General features: G+C 39.8%; 1 protein-coding gene across 6 annotated transcripts in view; it reads left to right on the forward strand.

The window, feature by feature from the left end:
• The window catches only part of Ndae1 (Na[+]-driven anion exchanger 1), a 265,601-nt gene that overhangs the window by 204,509 nt on the left and 39,397 nt on the right, over positions 1–21,695 (forward strand). For 3 of the 6 annotated variants that reach the window (XM_080280220.1, XM_080280223.1, XM_080280222.1), the window contains exons 9-15: positions 10,524–10,684; positions 15,303–15,488; positions 15,867–16,042; positions 16,922–17,359; positions 17,821–17,986; positions 18,423–18,578; positions 19,261–19,410. In XM_080280220.1, coding sequence (XP_080136346.1) covers positions 10,524–10,684; positions 15,303–15,488; positions 15,867–16,042; positions 16,922–17,359; positions 17,821–17,986; positions 18,423–18,578; positions 19,261–19,410 — 1,433 coding nt within the window. Of the gene's footprint in view, positions 1–4,874; positions 5,034–10,523; positions 10,685–15,302; positions 15,489–15,866; positions 16,043–16,921; positions 17,360–17,820; positions 17,987–18,422; positions 18,579–19,260; positions 19,411–21,695 lie in introns of all 6 variants that reach the window. The other 3 variants (XM_080280221.1, XM_080280224.1, XM_080280219.1) reach the window with 2 other exon arrangements.

Raw genomic sequence — 21,695 nt, forward strand, 5'->3', positions numbered from 1 at the left:
TGATGAAAGACAGGGTGATGTGGAGGTGATCTGTGGCTGTCCCTTCTGGGATTAAAGTGTCTGGCTATAGATAAATAAACTTACAGACAGACAGATAAATAGAAAGAATATTTAGTCAGTCTTCAATTTGTTGACGATACTGACTCCAAACTCGACTTTCATGCTTACGTACCACAAAGGCTTTATGGATCTGTTATCAAGTGGGATAAAGCGGTCCAACACGGGCCCGGTGCCTACTGTAAGCGTACCAGAGGTGGCTCGTAATCGATCAAACAGCACGCCCGCCCCATCCCTTCTCCAGCATACCCCTCAGGGACCCCCCAATTATGGCACACACTTAGAGGTGCCCAGACTCTCCTCGGATGTGCCTAGCTGGCTAATACGGAGACACTCGGCAGTAGGCAAGTCTCAGAAGTTCGTAGTTTGGTCGTCCTGTAGTGTTACAATTCTCAGAAGCAAAGCCGTCCATAAAGTTGCGATTTTCAGTTTTGAAAGTTTGTAGCTCCGTGACCCTGTAAAGATGCAATTTCTTATTGTGACCCCATAAAGTTGCAGTTCCCAATTTTGAAAGTTAGTGGCATGGTGGATCCATAAGTTGCTTTCTAGTTGTGGCCTAATAAAGCTAGTTCCCGGTTTTGAATGTTCGTACAGTAGTTTGGTCGCCCTCTTAATTTGCAGTCCCCAGAAGGAAAGCTTATATCCCGGATAGTACAGCAGATAATTGTAACTGTGTACAGTACTAATTCAAGTACTCATCAGATGTGCCTCTTTTGCTGATGTTATGGAAACATTTGGCAGTAGGCAAGGTTTGAAAGTTTGTAGTTAAGTTGTGATTCTCGACAGGAGGCCTTATAGACAGTCTTTTGGATAGTAGGACATTGTGGCTATGCAGAGCAGTCTTCATGCACAATATGGTACTAAAGAAACTGTGTTAGAGATGAACTATCAAGTTTTATTAAAAAATAAAAAAATAAAAATACTGGTAATGTATTTGTAGTGCAAGGTGTATTCCTTGCATTACAACTGAGGTTATTTAGGGTCAGTGTGATGTTATATGTCAGTAACCATCATCGTCATCATCATCCCACCAGCTTCCCACTTACGGAGAGAGTATCACAATAACACCATTTATAATATAATTAATGTAGTACAAGGCTATATACAGAAACTTACGAAGCCAATACATGAAAGGAAACACATTAGCCTTGCTTTTATACCTTTACATAATTATAAAACCCTCAACATTTTCAGTACTAAAGTTCTGTGCCTTGAATTGCAAGTAAGTTGAGCTTATAATCCTAATGCTTAGTTTGTCCAGTATGCTGCTGTTTCCTCCACTGTCCTTGATCCTTGCCTGACCTCTGCTTAACTAGCCTTTACTGTTGATTTAAAGTTTATGGCAAACTTTGACCTTTATATATATATATATATATATATATATATATATATATATATATATATAGTATAACATCACCCTTTTTTTTCTATATCATAAAATTTTTCCCTTAAGATTTTTCTGTATTTATGGTTATCATGTACATGAGTAAGTTATTTATTTGCCAAATGATTTTATATATTAAAAAATATACATTTTATTAGTTATGTAATAATATTTTCTCAGTAATTAGTAATAACAATCATTTCTCAAGAAAAAAAAATATTTGATAGAAAATTATAGTTTAACTTGTTTTTCAGTAATGATGTGATTATCATAAAGCACTAGCAGGTGATGATTTTTATACAGGTATTTACTTGTAAGCTCACCTGGCTTCCTTCTCTTCAACATTTTCTCTTAACTATATCAACAAACAGTACAAACAACAAACAGCCGTGACATCAGAAATGAAATGATGCACTCCATTTAAAACATAACCTTACCATACTGTATCCGTCAGTGAATTCATATAGCATCTCCATTAGAGTTTGCCGCTGTCTGATATTCTGACATACAGCAGATGTGGAGGTAACCCCTTCAATTCAGTGATATTATTTCATTTTAACCAACTCCTTCCCAGTCCCCCAAGAGAAGAATAATGGATTACAGAAGGGCAGCTTAACCCTGTAGTCCACCAGGCTCACATTTCTGATGAATATGGGACCAAAACAAAAGCAACAATAATCAGGCCACTACTGGACAATTTCATTTATCGTGGATAATATGTTTTTTTAGGGGTTACTGAGGGCTGCAACAAACCCCTCCAGTTTGAAGAGTCTCCTAAATTGAATAAAATCATCTGCAGGAGGCATGATGAAAGTGAGAAATTTGTCACTGGACTGAAGGGGTTAGTGCAGAGAACACAAGGGCAACAACTTAGGTTTACCTATTGTTTTTAAATCCAGTTAAATAGCATAATGATTATCCTAGGACCTAATATAAAACTGCAAGGTTTTGTTAATGAAAAATCTCAACTTTGAGGTAATAAAGCTGAGCCTGTAGTATACACTGATCTGAATTAGCACTGCAGCACAATATAAAGTAAAAATTCTGAGTTAAGGTGCTGATACCTGTGCTATAAAGAAACACCCAAGAAAAACCGTTTATACCATTACAGCAGTAGCGATAATTGTTGTTGTTGTGACCCAAGATTTACCTAAATGTGAACCTGGCTGACTGCAGGTTTAAGTTGCCCTTCTCCTGCAGTCCATTAGCCACTTTTCAGGGGACAGGAATGGAGATGATATTGGTACCACCGGATAAAATTCTCTCTAGCACCATTTGTGATAATCAGAGGAGATATATGTCGCCCTCAGTTAGTTAGGTGTGATATTACCATTATTTCATTTTCCTGAAAATGCTCTTCTACTGATACCATTACTTTGTCTATTGTGCGTATGACCTCAAACACTCAACAAAATGTAAATGGTATGTCATATCAAAGGATCACATTAGACTGGGATGTTATAAAATACAATGCAAATGGCATTCCTTGAATGATTCCTTGTGAGAAGGCTTATTATGGCAGGTTAGATACTAACATATTGAGTACTGTGCTAGGAACTGAGCCCACAACTCTTCAGAAAAGACCCAGACAACTTTATACTGTATCACAACCAGGAAAAAGTTGTCTTGTCACATACTTGTAACCAAGGTACCACTGCCCCCACTGTGGGCCTCAAAGGGAAGGGACAACCCCCTGGCACTCGGGCAAGTATAAGGTTTTAATCATACCCAAAGCACATCCGACGTCATACTGACTTGCCGGATGTGCTGCCTGCGTTTCATCTGAAGAGTCCCAGGTCCAAATCCCACAACTATATTGGCAACACTATAGTTGATTTTTCTTGTGTTAGTACAAGTTAGTTTTTATCAGACAGGTTAGATACTATACAGTACTGATTTAGGAATCGGGATCATATTCTAAGTGAGTCTGGAGATTTCACAACTCCTTCCTTAGTGATGTAAGGGCATTACAGCTTGGTATCCTCTTAAATGTTATTGATGCAAATATTATGAATATTTACATGATATAACATACAGAAAGAATGTTAAGGTATAATATGGAAAACTTATCATTTAGGGAGAAGTGCTGCAAAGTTTCCTATGCCACCTAGCAAACGCACCTTAGTCATACACACTTCTAGCTATAATGTACATAAAAAAAGAATGTCAAATAATTTTCCATTACATAAACCACAAAGCATTCCAGCTGTCTTGAGGCTTGTGGCATTGTAAATACTGTGCTGCTATACAGCTTTATGCTTTTCATCATGTCTTCAGACAAATCTCAGGATGCTGTACACAAATCACAACTTGTACACAAATACAGAAAAGCTGACTGCTATTGCCCATTTTGGCATTAACCCCTCCAATCCTGTGATGTATTCAATATTTTATTAGTGTATGAAGATTTTATTTAGCTTTGGAAAGACTTTTGGAACTGGAGGAGTTGAGATAGCCTTCAACTCCATCACTGTTAGACATCTGTCCCAAGTTGAATAAAATCAACAGGTAATTTCAAGAATAAAATTATAAATATATCACTGAACTGAATGGGTTAATACTGTTAGTAAGCATTATTCAGGTGTTTGCTGTTTAAGGGTTTTGGTATTTGCCTTTATTTATAATGTGTTTCACTGAAAGCTCACTGACACAATGCCTACTGAGAAATATATGTAGCCTAATTGCTGTTTACATATATATGCCCTTTACTTCACCATATAACTTCTAACTGAATGCTCATATATGCTCATTATTTGACTATACTGTATATCTTTCTCTCTCATCACACTGACACAATATCCTCTCAAAAATATATATATCAATGCTGTTACATATTTATGCCCATTATTTCACAATACATATATCTCCTCTCCTGATGTACAGCATACCATATCTGCATACAGTATTATCATAAAAACTCTTCCCATACCCTCTGCCACAACCTACTCATATATCCTCTGTATTTTACTATATTTCTTTCTTGATGTCTAAAATTTTGTTATCTAAAATTTTCTTTATGCTAAACTTGACCACACCCTACCCATATACCAATATCGTCTCTTCTGATCTACTTTATCCTAAAGAAAAAAAAAAAAATCCTTCATGTTCTGACCACAATATCCTATCCTTTCTTTTTAAAACCAACAACTTCTGTAACACTTCAAAAATAAAATTCCTTTCTTCATGTAGCCTAGAATTTTTGTATTAAATATATATATATATATATATATATATATATATATATATATATATATATATACAGTATATATATATATATATATATATATATATATATATATATATATATATATATAAATGTGCTCAGATCACACCATACCCATGTACCTTCTCTCCTGATGTAGTCTACAAATTCCTGATATCATCTCTACAGAGTTTTTCCTTTCTCTTCTGACCACATGGTTTTCCCATACAGTGGAAGAGGGCGGGGCTTCCAGCCAAGCCTCGCCCACCCCCACGCCCACAGCAGCTCTTGGTGAACTGCCCAAATTTGGACGCTTCTTGAATGTGCCGGGGACTGGTGGTGTTAGTTGTGGTGGTGGTGGTGGTGGTAGTGGTGGTGGAGCTTCCCAGGGTAAAATAAAGCAATACCCCCCAAATACCACTTTTCTGAAAATTATCTGGGAGACCATTTATTATTTACCATGAAATCTGATAATGTGTTACCTTCATTCTGATTCCTGTTGTCTTGTTTAAAAATTTTGTTGAAAGCTCTTAGAACTTGCAGCAGTGAAGATCACATTGCCTAAACTACTAAGCAGAATAATGCAGTTACGGCTCAAAATTTTGTCATACTTCTTGGCCTATTATTTTCAGTAGCTGATTTAAAATGAAAGAGGTAATGCTTGTGGATTTTAGTTTTTTTAACACTCATATTAATCATATTATGTTAAATGTGAATTGTATAAAATAATTTCTGCACCTTTAAAAGATGCTCAGAGTCATCTTGAATTCTGTCACACACCTTCTCCTTGATATTTTTGTGTAGCTATTGCCTGACGTGTTAATTCTTTCTCTGCATGAACAAAGTGTTGTGCTCAAGCTGCTTTTCATTTTGATTTGCACTTTCTTCTCTAGGTCAAGGAAGACACTGTATCTCCCCAATAATTTTACGAAAAGTTTCTCCTGATGGTGAAGTGCTTTTCATTGTTTAACCCATTTTTTGCCAGACTTTTCCTTCAATTTCCTCTTAACTTTCCTCTTTTCCTCCACTACGGAAAAACAGGAAAAATGCTGTCCTTTGCTGTAAACTAACATCTGGAGGCTTGTTTACTAAGTGCTTTTCAGATAGTACTTTTTTCCATAGTTTGGTCATTGGTAGCATGTAGTCACCCTCTGTAAACATCACATTCTAGCTGATGCGCAAATGTGGCAAAAATGGTATTGATGGTCTGACTGTTGATATTGTCTGATTAGCATTGGTACACGAAAAATACATTTGGTCAGTGACTATTAATAAAAACTACAACTGCACATACAGTACATGTATGAGGAAGGACACTAAACTACAAAACATACATGGAATACATAATCTATATTTACAGTCTGTATGCTCATGTAGTAGTGAGATTGTATTATCTGCAAGAAAGCAAGATGGTACTGTGTATGGATTTCATGTGCATTTGCGAATCTTGGACGACTGTTTGTGGATGTTCTTATGTTGCGACAATCAGTGTCTTGCTTCAGTGTGTGCATGTAGTGTTCCAAACATAACACATCTGGTTGACTGTTGGCTGTTTTAGGAAGATGGAGTTAGGTTATACTGTTCAGGGAAGCAGACACCTTAACCCACTGAACTATATATATATATATATATATATATATATATATATATAGTAATACCTCGATATACGATACCCCTAGATGCGATACCCCAGCTTAACGATGGGGGTAGAAATTGCACCATACCCTGCCTAATGATGGCCAAACCCCGGTTTAACAATGGGTTTTTCTCTTTCTTACCGATTTTGATGATATTTTAGACTAAAATTGTGTGTTTAGGTTGATTTATAAACTGTTTTTAGACTATGATTAATGTGTATTAGCCATAGGTGGGGTGAACATTGTCATTTTGGGGTACAGTTTACTAAACTTGATTTTTTTCCAGACTTATGTTTGATGATATTCAGATCTGATTTGTTGGTTTTAGTGAGTTATTTACAGGTGTTAGACTTAGGTTAGCTACGTTGACAGCCGTTAGGCCATTCAGATTGCCTTTAAACCTATTTTTGGGCTCATCTGGGTGGGTTTTGGGCTTGGTTTGGGGGAAACCCAAGGCTGGTAAATGGTCCACATTGAAATACATGTTAAAAGTACCCCAATATACGATACCCTCCCTAACAATGGGGTTTTACCTAACTAATTAGATAGTTAAACCGGGGTATGCCTGTATATATATATATATATATATATATATATATAAATTCTTCTAATTCTTCCCATCTCCTGATGATTTTATTCAGCTTAGGAATTATTAATGCTGCATCCAACCCATCCAACTCCAAGGGTCTATCCTAAGCTGAATAAAGCAGCCAGAAAACAGCTAGAATAGTGTGGGAAAAAAATGTCCCTGGGCTGAATGGGTTAAAAATAAAGTACAGTACAGTACTTGTATTGAAGTAAATGGGTAGGAGAGAGTTAGCTGGTTCTATTTATAGCAAAGAGAGTTATTTCACGTATGAATGTGGACTTTGAACAAAACTGAATACTGTACTAATACAAAGGAACAAAACTTGACCTAATATTTCACTGTGACTACTTAGGGCATGTCTGTAACTTTCCTCCCTGATGCATCATGTCACAGACAATCATCTATGAAAAGAGAAACTTTCCAAGCCTCTCTCAGCTTAGGAATGTTATCCAGCAAGGTGAGAAGGAGAATGTGAATTGTGAGGCAAACCTTTGTATCTATGGATAACAAAACTTAGCAAACCTCTCCCACCTTTGGATAATTAGTCAACAGAGGAAAGTGAACAACTGAAGACGTGAAATATAGGATGAGCTTTTGTCCCTGAATGTACAGCAATAAAAATACTAAGGTTTGGTGCACTTCTGCTATCCAGCCTTGTGATTGAAAACAAGTTTGATTTAGTGTGCTATGGTGTGCTCATACAGAATAATTTTTAGGGTTTTATGCTTCCATAACACAACTGCTGGCACACTGAAATTTAATACAGTATTAGAATGCAGTATGAGACAGTAAGCTAACAACCACTTTGACTAAAAATTGAGAGCTAATATACATACACAATAATATTCTGGCTGACTTTCTTTTTTTGAATGCACTATATACATACATATATACTGGTGCATATATATATATATATATATATATATATATATGTGTGTGTGGATGTGATAGGAAGCGTTATGAGGAACACACTGAGGTGGTTTGGCCATGTGGAGAGAATGGAGGGTGAAAGACTGACGAAGAGAGTGTATGTGAGTGAGGTGGAAGGGGGAAGAGGGAGGGGGAGGCCGAGGATGAGATGGAGGGATGGGGTGGAGAGGTATATGAGAGAGGGGTGTGTGAGTTGGGAGCAGGGCAGTGGAATGGCACGGGACAAGGCGACTTGGAGGCGATTTGTTTGTGGCCACCCCAAACGGGATTGAGGCGTCTGGCAATAGATAGATAGATAGATAGATATATATATATCAGTTGTCACTCGATGTAGTGCTGCTTTGGGTGTCTGCCCATTTTTCTCTTCTTTCCCTCCTCTTCTGTCTTTCTTTCTTTCCTCTTCCTTCTGCTTGTAAGTGACTTTACACTCCCTCTTCTGTCTTTCATTCCTTCTTTCTTTCCTCTTCCTTCTGCCTATGGGTGACCCTACACTGAGTGACAAGTCAAATGGTTTCCTGTACACCGGAAATCCATTTACTATGCTGGGTGGTAACCATATAACCAAATTATGCCCCCTTGTGATTTAGTAAGTAAGATGCTCCAATCAGATTGAGCCTGTGTAAGTTTATATCCAAGGGATGGTTAGGGTTTATTGCTCTTGTATATACAGTATATATATATATATATATATATATATATATATATATATATTTACTGTGTATACTAGCAGCATTTTCACCACTGTAATAACATGCTAAAATGCAACAGAATGAAGAGTTAAAGCCAGTTTAGGTTCAGCTCTAAAGAAATTCAGCATGAAACAAAGTATTTGTGTTAATACCAACCCCAGTGGGCAAGAACAAACGGACGTTCTATAGGTACAGTACATCTTGACACGCTGTGGTATGGTGATTGTAGGAGAGTTTATTTTTATGTTTTGGTTATTCATGTGCACCAGTCCCTTGCTTGACCTGTGTATTTGTGTATGTTTGTGGATGTCTGTTGTACACCTGTATGTGCATGTGTATGTTTTATGGCAGCACAAGGTATGGCTGACCCTCCACATTCGTGGATTAGTTATTTGTGGTATCAGTTCTCAGCAGGTTATTAAATCATCCCTAAATACTTGCTGAGAATGCATACTTTACACAAACAGATTCCAATGTATGATGATGCCCTGGGGCACTGCAAATGGTTTTCAGGCAATCACTGTAATGCCAATGTCAACTGATACTCGCAGTCATTCTTGAATGCAATAAGTCAGCTCTGAAATTGTCTTACTAAGTCTGTATTTCCCTCTGCCTATGGCCCACAACCTTCTAAAAGAAATGAGTTCAGATATAGAGCGAATCTTAAATTTGGCTTTGCATTCATTTTTTTAATACTGAAGACTTTTTTTCCTTCTTCCCATCAAAAAGTAAATTATGACTGAAAGGAAGGGGCAATTTTGAAAGGGATTTGCTGATATTCCCTATTCATGAGGATGTTTGTCTTGTAAACCCTGTGAAAGTGTAGGGCTGACTGTACATTTACTGATAAGTATGCTGCAAATTTTTGGGAAAGTGATGTTTTAATGAGGTAGAATCCTTTAGTGTCCTTTCTCATCACGGTTGGGTGCTGATGATGCAGAACCCATCTCCTTTTTTCATGTCAAAGAGTATTCAGGGAGCTCTTTGTCTTAAAACTTCCTCCGCATAGCTTTTTATGTTTGTGCATGAATAATCCTTAGTTTTATTTATTTTTTAATTTGCAGTTATTGTTAAGGTTTATTCTTCCTTCTTCTTTTGTGTATGCAGTACTGTAGAAGCTTTCATTATATTTAGTTTACACTGTTGTAGAATAATTAGTGCCGTATCCATATATGTAAGATTCTTTTTTATTTTTTAAATATGCATTTCTTTATTTCATTACTTGTGTGATAACCATACATGAACTGGCTGAAATACTGATCCTAACATGATAAATCACTTGCTGAAACCAAGAGCACAGTATAAAATATAACTTATACTTGATGTCAATCAATTTTAATGTGACTGTCTCAGGACTGACCCCCTATTTAACTCATAAACTGCGACTTAGAGATGTCAACTACCTCTCAAAAAAAAAAAAAAAAAAAGCTTCAATTCTTTTTTTGGCCATTTATTTATTTATTTTTTTTTAATGCAAGGAAGAAGGAACCAAAGGCCAGGAGCATGCAAGAAAGAGAATGTGCTAAGGATTTGTAGATAAATTTTAAAATCAACATATATGAGAGGTTTCCCAATACAATTCTCTGAAGCTATGTATTTTTTAGGACACCAAAAAATACACTGTATAAATTTCATTCAGTCAGAAACTAGTTATATAGGTATGAGATGGAAGAGGGCATGTTGAAATATGGATATACATATTTCCAGGACAGTATCTACTGTAATTTAGCCATAGTGAACATCAGTTAAAGACATGGGGAGGGGCAATTGAAATTCAGTATTAATTAGGTCTCTAGTGAGTTACAGTGCAGTCAGAACCAAATCCTCTGCTGAAGTATATCGCAGTTTATGGGTTAATATCTTGCAGTACCTTTTTTTGTTTTGTTGTTGTTGGTTTATTTGTATTAATACCAGCCATTTGTGATGCTTAACACACTAACCAATAATAGGCCAACTATTCGGTACATTTTGTTTACCTGGCTAATAATTTCCTTTCTTTTTTCTTTCTGCCCTTGTCTGGTATCTGACCACCCAGGTGCGGGGTCAGGCTTCTTCAGGGCCTTATCCTTTTCAGGTGGCAACAATGCAAGCATTGTCTCTAATCCCGACGGAGCCATGGAGACGTCACCCTCCTCTGGCTCCATCACACGCAACCACAGCGGCAACAATCTCGACTCAGGCGGAACTGAGCACAAGGTACATGTATTTGGTTTATTTAACTATACTGTGGTCTGTTCCCTTACTTGGCCTGAGACTACCATTTCTTCCTCTGACTCCATCACGTGTAACCACAGTGGTAATAAACCCTGACGAGTGGAATCGCGTATTGTACAAGATACATGGTTAATTTTGTTTATTTACTATTTTCATTTTGAGACACCTGACCACATTAGCATGTACAGGTCTTTTCACATGATGGTAGTTCACCACCAAGTGTTTCAGGACAGCAGTTATAAGACTGTATGTCCTTACTTATGCCCTAGGCTGGAGTCAAACACCTTGGCATAGTTGTTACTTTCCATACTCTGTCTGGCCGAGCAGACTCCTTGACCACAAGTAAGCAATCACCTGCCTATACCAGACAGCAGCTTGCTAGGGTCAGAACAAGGCCCTTCCATACGGCAAGGTGCAGGGAAAATGAAGGAGGCATAGCTCCAAGAAAGCAAGATGTATATAGAAGATACTGCATATGTGAATGGTAGTGTCTGCCCAGACTCTGACTACATGCTGTACATGGTAAATGTGGTGTTCCGCACCTGGGAGTGTTGTGAAAGGCTAGGTACCAGACTTTGGCCCCACATCACTCCCATGATAGTGCCTTCTTGGACGATGGTAATAGTCCACCTACTGTACTACTTTGTTGGTGGGCTAATGGGGACTACACCTTGCCCAGGGGTGACCCAGCCCTGTGCAGAGCAGGGGCATCCATTTTCCCTGAGCTGAGCATGTGCTCCAGCCACATACCATAGCCCTGGCAAGGTAAATGGTTTCTTGGAAACCACAGGGTTTGACACTTAATGTAGAATCACATAATGGTAACACTACAAGTGTGTGGATGGTAATGCCCCCACCTACCATACATAGTGATCCCATCCATCCATCAATCCATCATCCAATCCTGTGTTGCCCCATGAGAAGTGTAGGAGCCCGGGGCTAGGCAAAATGGTCCTGACATTTAAGATGAGAATGACCAGCCTCACTCATCCCTGAGTGGCCTTATGTGAGCAATAAATCCCAACCATCCCTTGGATATAAACCTACACAGGCTCAATCCAATGGGAGCCCCTTAATTACCCACTAAACCACCAAGCACCACAATTTGGTTATACAGTATGGTTACCATCCAGCATGGTAAATGGTTTCCTGGTGTACAGGAAACCATTTGGCTTGTCACTCAAGTGTAAAGTCACCCATAGGCAGAAGGAAGAGGAAAAAGCGAAGGAAAGAAAGACAGAAAAGGGAGCGTAAAGTCACCCTTAGGCAGAAGGAAGAGGAAAGAATGAAGGAAAAAAAGACAGTGAGGACGGAAGGAAGAGAGGAAAGGGCAGACACCCAAAGTAGCACTACATCGAGTGAGTCGATGGTGCGCACCTCCACCTACCAACGAAATGGGCATTTTCGCATGGCCATGTGAAATGTGAGAGGTGTGAATAAGGAAAGCAAGAGGGTGGAAGTGGTGAATGTGTTCAAGAGTGCGAGATATGCTGTGAGGGCATTGTGGGGAACAAAGATGAAAGGATGTGATGTGAAGGAGTGGGAGGGTGAAAAGTGTGTAAGGTTGGACATGAATGGGAGAGGAAAATGCAAGGAAGGAGTTGCTCTGTTGATGAATGAAGTGTGGCAGAGTGGAATGAAAGATTACAAATGTGTCAGCTCGAGATGTAGGCTATGTATGTCAAGTTCAAGTTTGAGAAGGTGAAAGTGGTAATGGTTGTAGCATATGCACCGTGTGATGACGAGTGAGAGAGAGAGAAAGACAGGTTTTGGGATGAGCTGGATGAAGCAGTGGAAGAAATGCACAGGAGCTATAAAGTGACCGTAATGGGCGATATGATTGGAAGAGTAGGCACTGATCCTAAGGATGACATAATGCTTTGTAATGAAGCACCAGGAGAAAATGATAATGGGAAGTGACTAAAAGGATGTGTCAGGAAAGGAGGTTGTGCATTTGTAACTCATACTTCAAACACAAAGATGCACATAAACATACATGGTATAGAGGAAACAGGGATTGTGCTGAAAGGACCCTGATTGATTACGTGCTCATAGAGAGGTTGATGATGGGAATGGCTGCTGATACGAGGGGTGTGAGAGGACGATGTGGATGTCTGTCAGATCCTATGATTGTGGTATGCAAGATCAACCTAAGAGCAGTGAGGTAGACCAGGAGAGTGAGGAGCAGTCAGGGAGAAAGATTGAAAGTCGAGAAGCTGAGGATTAAAGAAATGGCAGATGAATACAAGACCAAAGTAGGGGAGGAATAGAATCAGTGAATTGCAATGAAATGGATCTGGACAGCCTGTGAAATGCATATAGGGACTGCTTAGTTAGGAATGCTAAACCAATGTGTGGTGTGGCAAGAGTAACAACAAAGAGAAAAGGTACATCACGGTGGGATGAAGAGGTTAAGAGAGCAGTGGAGGAAAAGAGGAAGAAGTGGCTAGAGTGGTTACAGGACAGGGGTTCAATTGAAATAAGAATTGAACATATTGAGAGCATGAAGCACATAAAGAGACTTGTGAAGAGGAAAATGGAGGGAAATGGTGATCTAGGAAGAAAAATGAATGCAAATTACACTGAAAACAGGAAGTTATTCTGAAAAGTGGCGTGGAAATGTAGATGTGACAGCGGAGAGAAATGTGCAAGAGAGAACCCATGAGGATGAAGGAAGGACCAGACGGAGAACGTATTTTGAAAGCCTGATGAATGGGAACACAGAGAGAAAGCAGAGCTGCTGTAAACATGATTGGTTTTGAGGGTGTGCAGAGAAGGAATGCAGTGCCAGGAAATGTGACACTCGCAGAGGTGTTGAGTGTTGTGAAGCGGATGAAAAATGGGAAAGCAGCTGGGGTTGGTAATGTGTATGCAGAGATGATTCAGTGTAGTGGAGAGAGCAGAATGAAGTGCTTGTTGGAGATATGTAAGAAGGCATGGATGAGTGAAACTGTGCCAGCAGAGTGATTGTACCCCTATACAAAAATAAAGGTGAGTGAAGTGAGTGCAAGAATTATCTTGGCATAAACTTATTGAGAGTCATAGGGAAGGTATATGGAAGAATTATTATAGAGAAAGTAAGCGAGATATCAGAAGTCTTAGTGAGTGATGAAAAGGGTGGTATTAGGAGTGGTAGAAGATGTGTGGATCAAATATTTGCAGTAAGACAGCTGGTGGAGAAGGCTTGTGAGAAGGACTTTAAGGTGTTTATGGCATTCATGGATCTGGAAAAAGCATTTGACAAAGTAGACAGAGAAGGATTGTGGAAGGTTTCGCACATGTACAGTGTAGATGGTAAGCTGCCAGGTGCAGTCATGAGTTTTTATGATGGTAGTGATGCATGTGTAAGGATAAATGGGCAGCTAAATGAATGTTTACGATCAGAGTGGGTGTGTGACAAGGTTGTGTGATGTACCCGTGGTTGTTCAATAGATACATGGATGGAGTGATGGGAAAAGTAAAAACATGAGTAATGGAGACAGGGATGGCGTTGGTAATGAATGGCAATGGATGGAATATCTCAAATTTGTTGTATGCCGTTGATGCACTACTACTGTACTTCCAAATACCGGACAAGAGTTTGGTAGACTAGTGCAGAGTTTTGCTGATGTCTGTGAGCATTGTGCCTAGAGCGTAAATGTAGAAAAGAGTAATGTGATGGTTACTGTGACTCCCAGTGTGATATTACAGTGAATGGAGAGAGACTGGAATAGGCAAGAGAGTTCAAATACCTGGGTACAGTGATACAAAAGAGAGGAAAATGTGCAGAAGTGGAAAGTAGAGTGACACAAGGAAGGAAAGCAACTGGTGCTATGAAGGCCTTGATAAGAAACAGAGGCTTGAGTGTTGCAGCTTGGAAAGGCTTACATGAAGATGTGTTAGTGCCAACTTGAATATATGGATGTAAGACTATGGTGTGGCATGCAAAGGAAGTCAGGAGTGATTGCGGTGGCGATGAGACTGCTGAGGAATGCACGTGGAATACAGAGAGTGGATAGGATACGAAATAATGTTATACGTGAAAGATGCGGAATGAGGAAGTCTGTGGACACCAAAATAAAAGTGTACGGAGATGGTATGGTCATGTGGAAAGAATAGATAACAATAGAGTGGTGAAAAAGGTATATCTGAGTGAATCTGAAGGAGGGAGGAAGCAAGGTAGACCAAGCTGAAGGTGAAGGGATATGGTGGGTGAGTGTGTGTGGAAGAGAGGTATGGAAGTGGGTGAGGCTAGGAGACTGACATGATTGAGCTGGCTGGATGAATATTGTGAAGAGAAGCACATAATCAGGGTTTCCGGGGGCTTGAATGATAAATGAATGGAAGCGTGGCCCATTGATCCGTACAAACTTGGGCTGTGTGGACGTTGCTACTCCTCACCCTGTCCTAGGGTGGTAAAGGAGGTCCGGATGATGATGATGATGATAATATATATATATATATATATGTTTATAATCTCAGGTTTTCATGGTCAGCAGTTATAGTACATTTCAAACTTTTTTTTTTTTCCCCTTATCTAAATTTTTCCTTGATGGCTATACAGGGTCTCTCACATGTACAATATTTTATAACTGCATTCTCTCTCTTGGTGGCTGTGCAGGGCAACACTCACTTCATGAGGAAGATACCCCCTGGTGCGGAGGCATCCAATATTCTGGTGGGTGAAGTGCCATTCCTGGAGAAGCCTGTGACAGCGTTTGTGCGACTGTCCCAGAGTGCCAACCTGGGTGACCTGACAGAGGTGCCCGTACCCACTCGTTTCCTGTACATCATCCTCGGACCTGTTGTGAGTGGCTGTTGTGTTATACTGTATTTTGTTCATGCTGTGACCTGTGTTATGTATATGAACCATATGTGATACAATACTGTACAGTTATTCCTCATTTCCCACCCTTTCATTTAACATGTTTTTCACTGTAAACTCACAAACGCTTTTCACAAATTATTTTTTAATTGTTTGAACAGATGATCTTTCTTGCTTGCACATATTCTTCCCATAAAGCAGTTTTTCTCCTAACACTGTAGTTGTCAGGAATACACCTGTATAGTAACTCTATATACAGTTATACACTATGCAGGAATTACTGTATTGTGTACTATCTGCTGACATGTAGTACTCTACTATGTTCCTTTCTGCGTATATCGAACAGTCATTTCCTAACAGGGTGGACTGCCCAGATACCATGAGATTGGGCGTGCCATGGCAACACTGCTGAGTGACGAGGTGTTCCACGATGTGGCATACAAGGCCAAGAATCGAAGTCACCTGCTGGCTGGCATTGATGAGTTTTTGGATGCTGTCACTGTCCTGCCCCCTGGAGAATGGGATCCAGCTATTAGGTATCCTACTAAGGCTTTTGCCGTACTCTGCATTTTAGCCTGATATATCCTTTTTACCTAAACATCCTATACTCTTTTCAAAATAACTTCCAATACGTGCTCTTTTCACTGTAACCTCCTATACATACTTACACATAACTTCTATACATACTCTTTACACTGTGACTTCCTTTACACTCTTTTACTGTAACTTCCTATACATAATCTTTTCACTGTAACATACATAATGTTTTCCTGTAACCTCCTATACATACTTTTTATACTGTAACTTCCTATACATTTTATACTGTAACTTCCTCTGCCTACTTTTTACACTGTTACATCATATACATTCTCTTTACACTGCAACATCCTATACATAATTTTTACACTAACTTCCTATACATACACTTTGCACTGTAACTTCCTATATATACTTGTTCATTGTAACTTCCTATATATACTTTTTACACTGTAACCTCCTATACAAATTCTCCACAATGTTAACTTCCTACACTCTACACAACTGCATTGCCTGTTTTATTTTTACTTGGCCTAAAACTGTTATTTCTCCCTCTTGAACACTGAGCTGTAACAACAGAGTAACACTAGAATATGGTGATAGTCTCAGAGCAGTACTATGGAAAGGATGCAGAATCACAGTATTCTCTTCTTCTGCAATTGAGCTATGTGAAATCTGCTACAGAAGCATAACAATCTCCACAAAGTTAATACAGAAGAACTACACTGAAGTGAATGTAATTCATCAAGACCTTTCCTTACCAGCAATACTGCTTTGTACTGTAGAGTATGTTAAATTAAGTAAAGCAGTACAACATGAAAATTAGGTGGACTGTGTTGTGTATTGTATGCCTAACTACCTGCCATGTACTCCTGCAGAATTGAGCCTCCCGCAGCGATCCCCTCCCAAAAGCCCCGTAAAACAAAGAAACCTGTAGAGGAAGTAATCGACGAAGAGGAGGAGGAGGCCAGGATTCGGGAGGAGGCTGGACTCACCCGCTCAGGCAGATTATTCGGTGGCCTCGTGAACGACATCAAGCGCAAGAAGCCGTTTTACCTCAGTGATTTCAAGGATGGCTTGTCCATCCAGTCCATTGCCTCCTTCATCTTCATCTACTTTGCTTGTCTCACCCCAATTATCACCTTTGGAGGCCTGCTCGGGGAGGCCACTGGGAACAACATTGCAGCTCTGGAGTCTCTGGTGTCGGGTCTGATCTGTGGTGTGGTGTACGGGTTCTTCTCTGGCCAGCCACTTACCATCCTGGGATCTACTGGCCCAGTTCTCGTCTTTGAAACCATTCTGTATGACTTCTGCAAGTGAGTGTACTATTTATTCATTGTATCTGCCACATCACTTTTGTTCAATGTAATGGCATTTATCTGTTTAGGCACTCACTGCCAAGTGGAGAGAACAGAGAATTAGAGATAGGCTTGGAGAGAATGCGAATGAGGCAGAGAGGGAAAGGGGGAGGGGGAACCTGAGGATGAGGTGGAAGGTTAGGGTGGAGAGGTGTATGAGGCATCCAGTGACTGAGGACTGAGTAACATGAAGAGAATTTATTCATGACCACTCCCTCAGGGATTAAGGAAGATGGCCATAGATACCCAGACAGACAGAAACACAGATAACAGGCTGGCAGAAAAATGGATGATGGATAACTATAGACAGATAGATGGATAAACAGAATGACAGACAGATAGACAGACAGACAGACAGATTATAGTAAACAGACAGATTTCTGCCTTTGTCCCAGTCTGTGAATTTTATTCCCTCTCAGAACAATGGAGTGGGATTACCTCTCGTTTCGCATGTGGATTGGTCTGTGGAGCGGCCTCATCCTTATGATCCTGGTGGCAATTGATGCTTCTGCCCTTGTCTGTTTCATCACCCGCTTCACTGAGGAGAACTTCGCCACTCTCATTGCCTTCATCTTTATATATAAGGTTAGGTGGTTTCTTATATATAAGGTGAGCTGGCTGTGGCACTTGATTAAGCTTCCAGTCCACAGAAAACATCAGCTGTGCCATGGCCAACCTTAGGATGGAGATTGTTTAGCCCTTTCTGTACTACTGTTTTGTGGTACCTACGGTACGTATTGTACATTGGAAAAAAAATGTCTGTGGCACACCGCAGAAACTAAGCATGGTATGTATTTACCACGCTGTTAAATTGGTGTGTTGGAGGCAGCTTGGATTGCAGTATTTTGCCTATATGATACCTTCATGTTGGCATCAGCATTAACGCTGCAGACGAATACAATGACATTGTGATTTGCTGTGGTAAAGAAGGGGTTAAGAGGAAACTTCAGTGTCATTTTTTGTATGTAATGTACTCATATGTAAGATTGCTTCATTCTTTTCCTACTTTCTTTACTCTCAGGCTGTGGAAAAGGTGTTGAAGATTGGGCATAAGTATCCGATGGAGGTCAAGGTAGACTTCCCCAAGGAATGTGTGTGTCTAGTGGACAATAAAGAGGATTACCCCGATATGAATGAAACAGATTGGTCACATGTCACTTCCGAGGACTGTCATGCTGTGAGTATCAGAAAAAGAATGAAAAGTTTGATAAAAAATGGTGTGTGAGTAGCATACTTTAAGGATAGAGTACCACCCATTATTTATTCTATACCATTCATAACAAACTTCTTAATGTGTATCTTTAATAAACAGTATTCTGTGATGTCAAATAAGGAATTCTGAAATGTTACATTTTAGAACGTTTCATTTCGTTCCTTTTTTAAAGGCTCCAACATGCTTGCATGCGTCAGCCTTGGTCACCTAATGGCAGCTCTCCATGCTGCACGATCCATTGCAGCCTCCCTGTTCAGTCCCTTAACCCTGAGGTCACACTTAATGACCTCGTCCCATGTCTTTCTCGGTCTGCCCCTCACAACCCCACCCCCAATATTAACACTTCTCACCTTCCTCATCCAATTATCATCCCCCATCCTCTCTACATGTCCAAACCATCTCAATCTACCTCTCCTCATCACAACACCAATACACTCCAATCCCATCCTACCTCTCAACTCTTCCATTGTAAACCCAGCCCCCCCCCAGACCTTGCATGCAGGGACACACTACACATCCACCTAATCATTGTCATTTCTGTACATACAGGAATAAACACTAATTCATTAGTGTATGTATAAAAACTATATAAAAATCTCAAGTGTATTCGGTGCAATAGCTGCCTCACCAACATAATGTTTTGCAGCTGTTCAATGGCACAATGGTGGGTGATGGACCTGAGTGTATGCACTACTACCCAGATGTCTTCCTGCTCAGTCTCATCCTCTTCTTTGGCACCTTCATCATCTCCATGTACCTCAAGGATTTCAAGTCTGCTGCCTTCTTCCCAGCTAAGGTGAGACATCATCATTCATCTTCATCAATCTACTTTTCCTCAAACAAACAGAAGCACAGAGACCAGGGGCTAGATTACTCAAGTCCCAACATTTAAGGCAAAGATGACCAGTCTCACTTGCTCCCAAGTGGCATTGTGGGGGCATTTTTTTTTTTTTTTTTTTTAATGTGTCCAACTCTGGGCAAAGGCTCCAGGGCCTATATCTCGGGGGCAGTAGCCTGTCGCCTATTCCAAGGCCCAGTAGTCCTCCTACACCTCCACATGTCACCACTTTGGCACTAATACCCACTGTCCATATTGAATACATGCTAGGGCTGTCTCATACAGGACTGGTGTATTGGTACTAGCGGGGGTATTTTTACGACATGTCGGCGGGTCATCTAGTAGATCAGGAAAGTCTGCTTTTCTTGAAATTCAAATCCTTAAACTGTTCCCTGCCCCAGCCGGGATTCGAACCTGGGTCCATCAGGACTGCAGGCCACCTCTCTACCGATTTAGCCATCGCCTACCCCAACAGGTAGGTCCCGTTATATGACCCCCTGATATATGAGAAACTGATGATACGACCAGGGTAAATTGGGGACTATTTTCGATATACAATCTTGAAAATCCAATGATACGACATTCAGTCTGGGGCAAGGTGTGAGGATTCTAACTCAGATATCCCAGCAAACACATTCACCGCTGTTTTCTCTCAACCTCGGATAGAAATAGTGGGACTTGTCAGCTGCAGCATTGCCAGATGTGCGATAATTATTGCAAAATGCGATATTTTGGCACAATTTGCGTTATGCGATAGCGTGCATGCGATTATGTGATAACTTTCTTAATTTCATAATCTGAAAAATAAATTGGGGATTGCAAAGTAACAAGTCTGCTGTAAGACTGGTACAACAGTAGGATTTAGTAACTCTTACGACAACCAGTATTATAATTTCGTAGGTACTTAACAGTTAAACAAATTCAATAATGTTAATTAATCACTCCACATATAAATATATAAATTCCACAGTAATTACTGATTTATGTGAAGCAATGCCTTTGTTTGATCAAAAAGCGATAATTTTAACATGCCGGGTACGATAATGTGGGTTTGGGAATCTGGCAGCGCCACTTAGCTGGCAACTGCCAGGCAAGGTTCCCACCTCCAGCACAACATTACCACCTGTAGATGAGTGTTATGCATGTTTAACATGTTTAATTAATGTGCTGTCATGTTATTTGCAATTTTGCTCTTTCAGGTTGCTTTCTCTACAGTTCAGTAATATGCAGTAGATACGTTTGTTGCATTTGGTATTGTACATTTTAGCTTGAAAACTTATCTTTGATGGGGTCCTTGAAGCCAACCAATATTTTACCATAAGTTACGTGTTTCGTTATAAGAGAATTCATTATATGACTATGCCAAATGGAACCTAACTGCTCATATCTTCGGGACCTCCCTGTAAACCCAAATTATCCCGCAGATGGAACTCCTGCAGGCTTCACCCATAGATATCCGACTGTATTTAATGCAGCTTTGGAGATATCTTAACACCACTTCCTCAGGCATTTGTTCAACACATTAACATCACAGTATCATCCATAACACCACTCCTTCAGCAATTTAATTTGCATATTTACACCACAATATCCCCCCTAACACCACTTTCACAGCTATTTACCTTGCTTATGTACACCACAGCATCCTCTCTCAACACCACTTCCTTGGCTATTTATTCTGTACATTTACACTACAGCATCCTTTCTTAACCTGCCCCATCCCAACCATTTTTCCACCACTGACTCCCCCCAATCCCGACCATTTTTGGAAATTTTTTTTTTTTGGCTCAAACCTCCGCTTTTGGTGAGAAACATCGAAAAATCATAGAGAAATCGCTCACCTGAGGTTTAAAATACTCGAAACAGGTGTTTTCTATCAGGCTGGCTCCAAAGAAAACGAGTGCTATGGGAGTGTAACCATTCCACACCACTCATAAATGGTATTTATTTATTTATTTATTTGGTACGAATTTATATGTAGTACGAGAGAATATCAGTTTTCACACAGTAATATAGGCAATATAAGCATTGTTTCACTCATGAAACACATCAACATACCTGACCTTTTTTGGCGACATTACCTGATCATCATTTCTGACTGTTTCTTCCTCTAATGCTATCTAAAGTTTGTCGTCCACATTGTCATCAATTGGAGAATCACTCTGGCCCTGAATTTCGTACCGTGGCATGACATGGCTTTACTGGCCAGGTCACTGGTAACAGGTGAATTGCTGAGACAATGG

Source organism: Coenobita brevimanus, chromosome 84 (assembly GCF_032717465.1).
Source record: "Coenobita brevimanus isolate Jiangsu-jjx chromosome 84, ASM3271746v2, whole genome shotgun sequence".
Classification (NCBI taxonomy): Eukaryota; Metazoa; Arthropoda; class Malacostraca; order Decapoda; family Coenobitidae; genus Coenobita; species Coenobita brevimanus.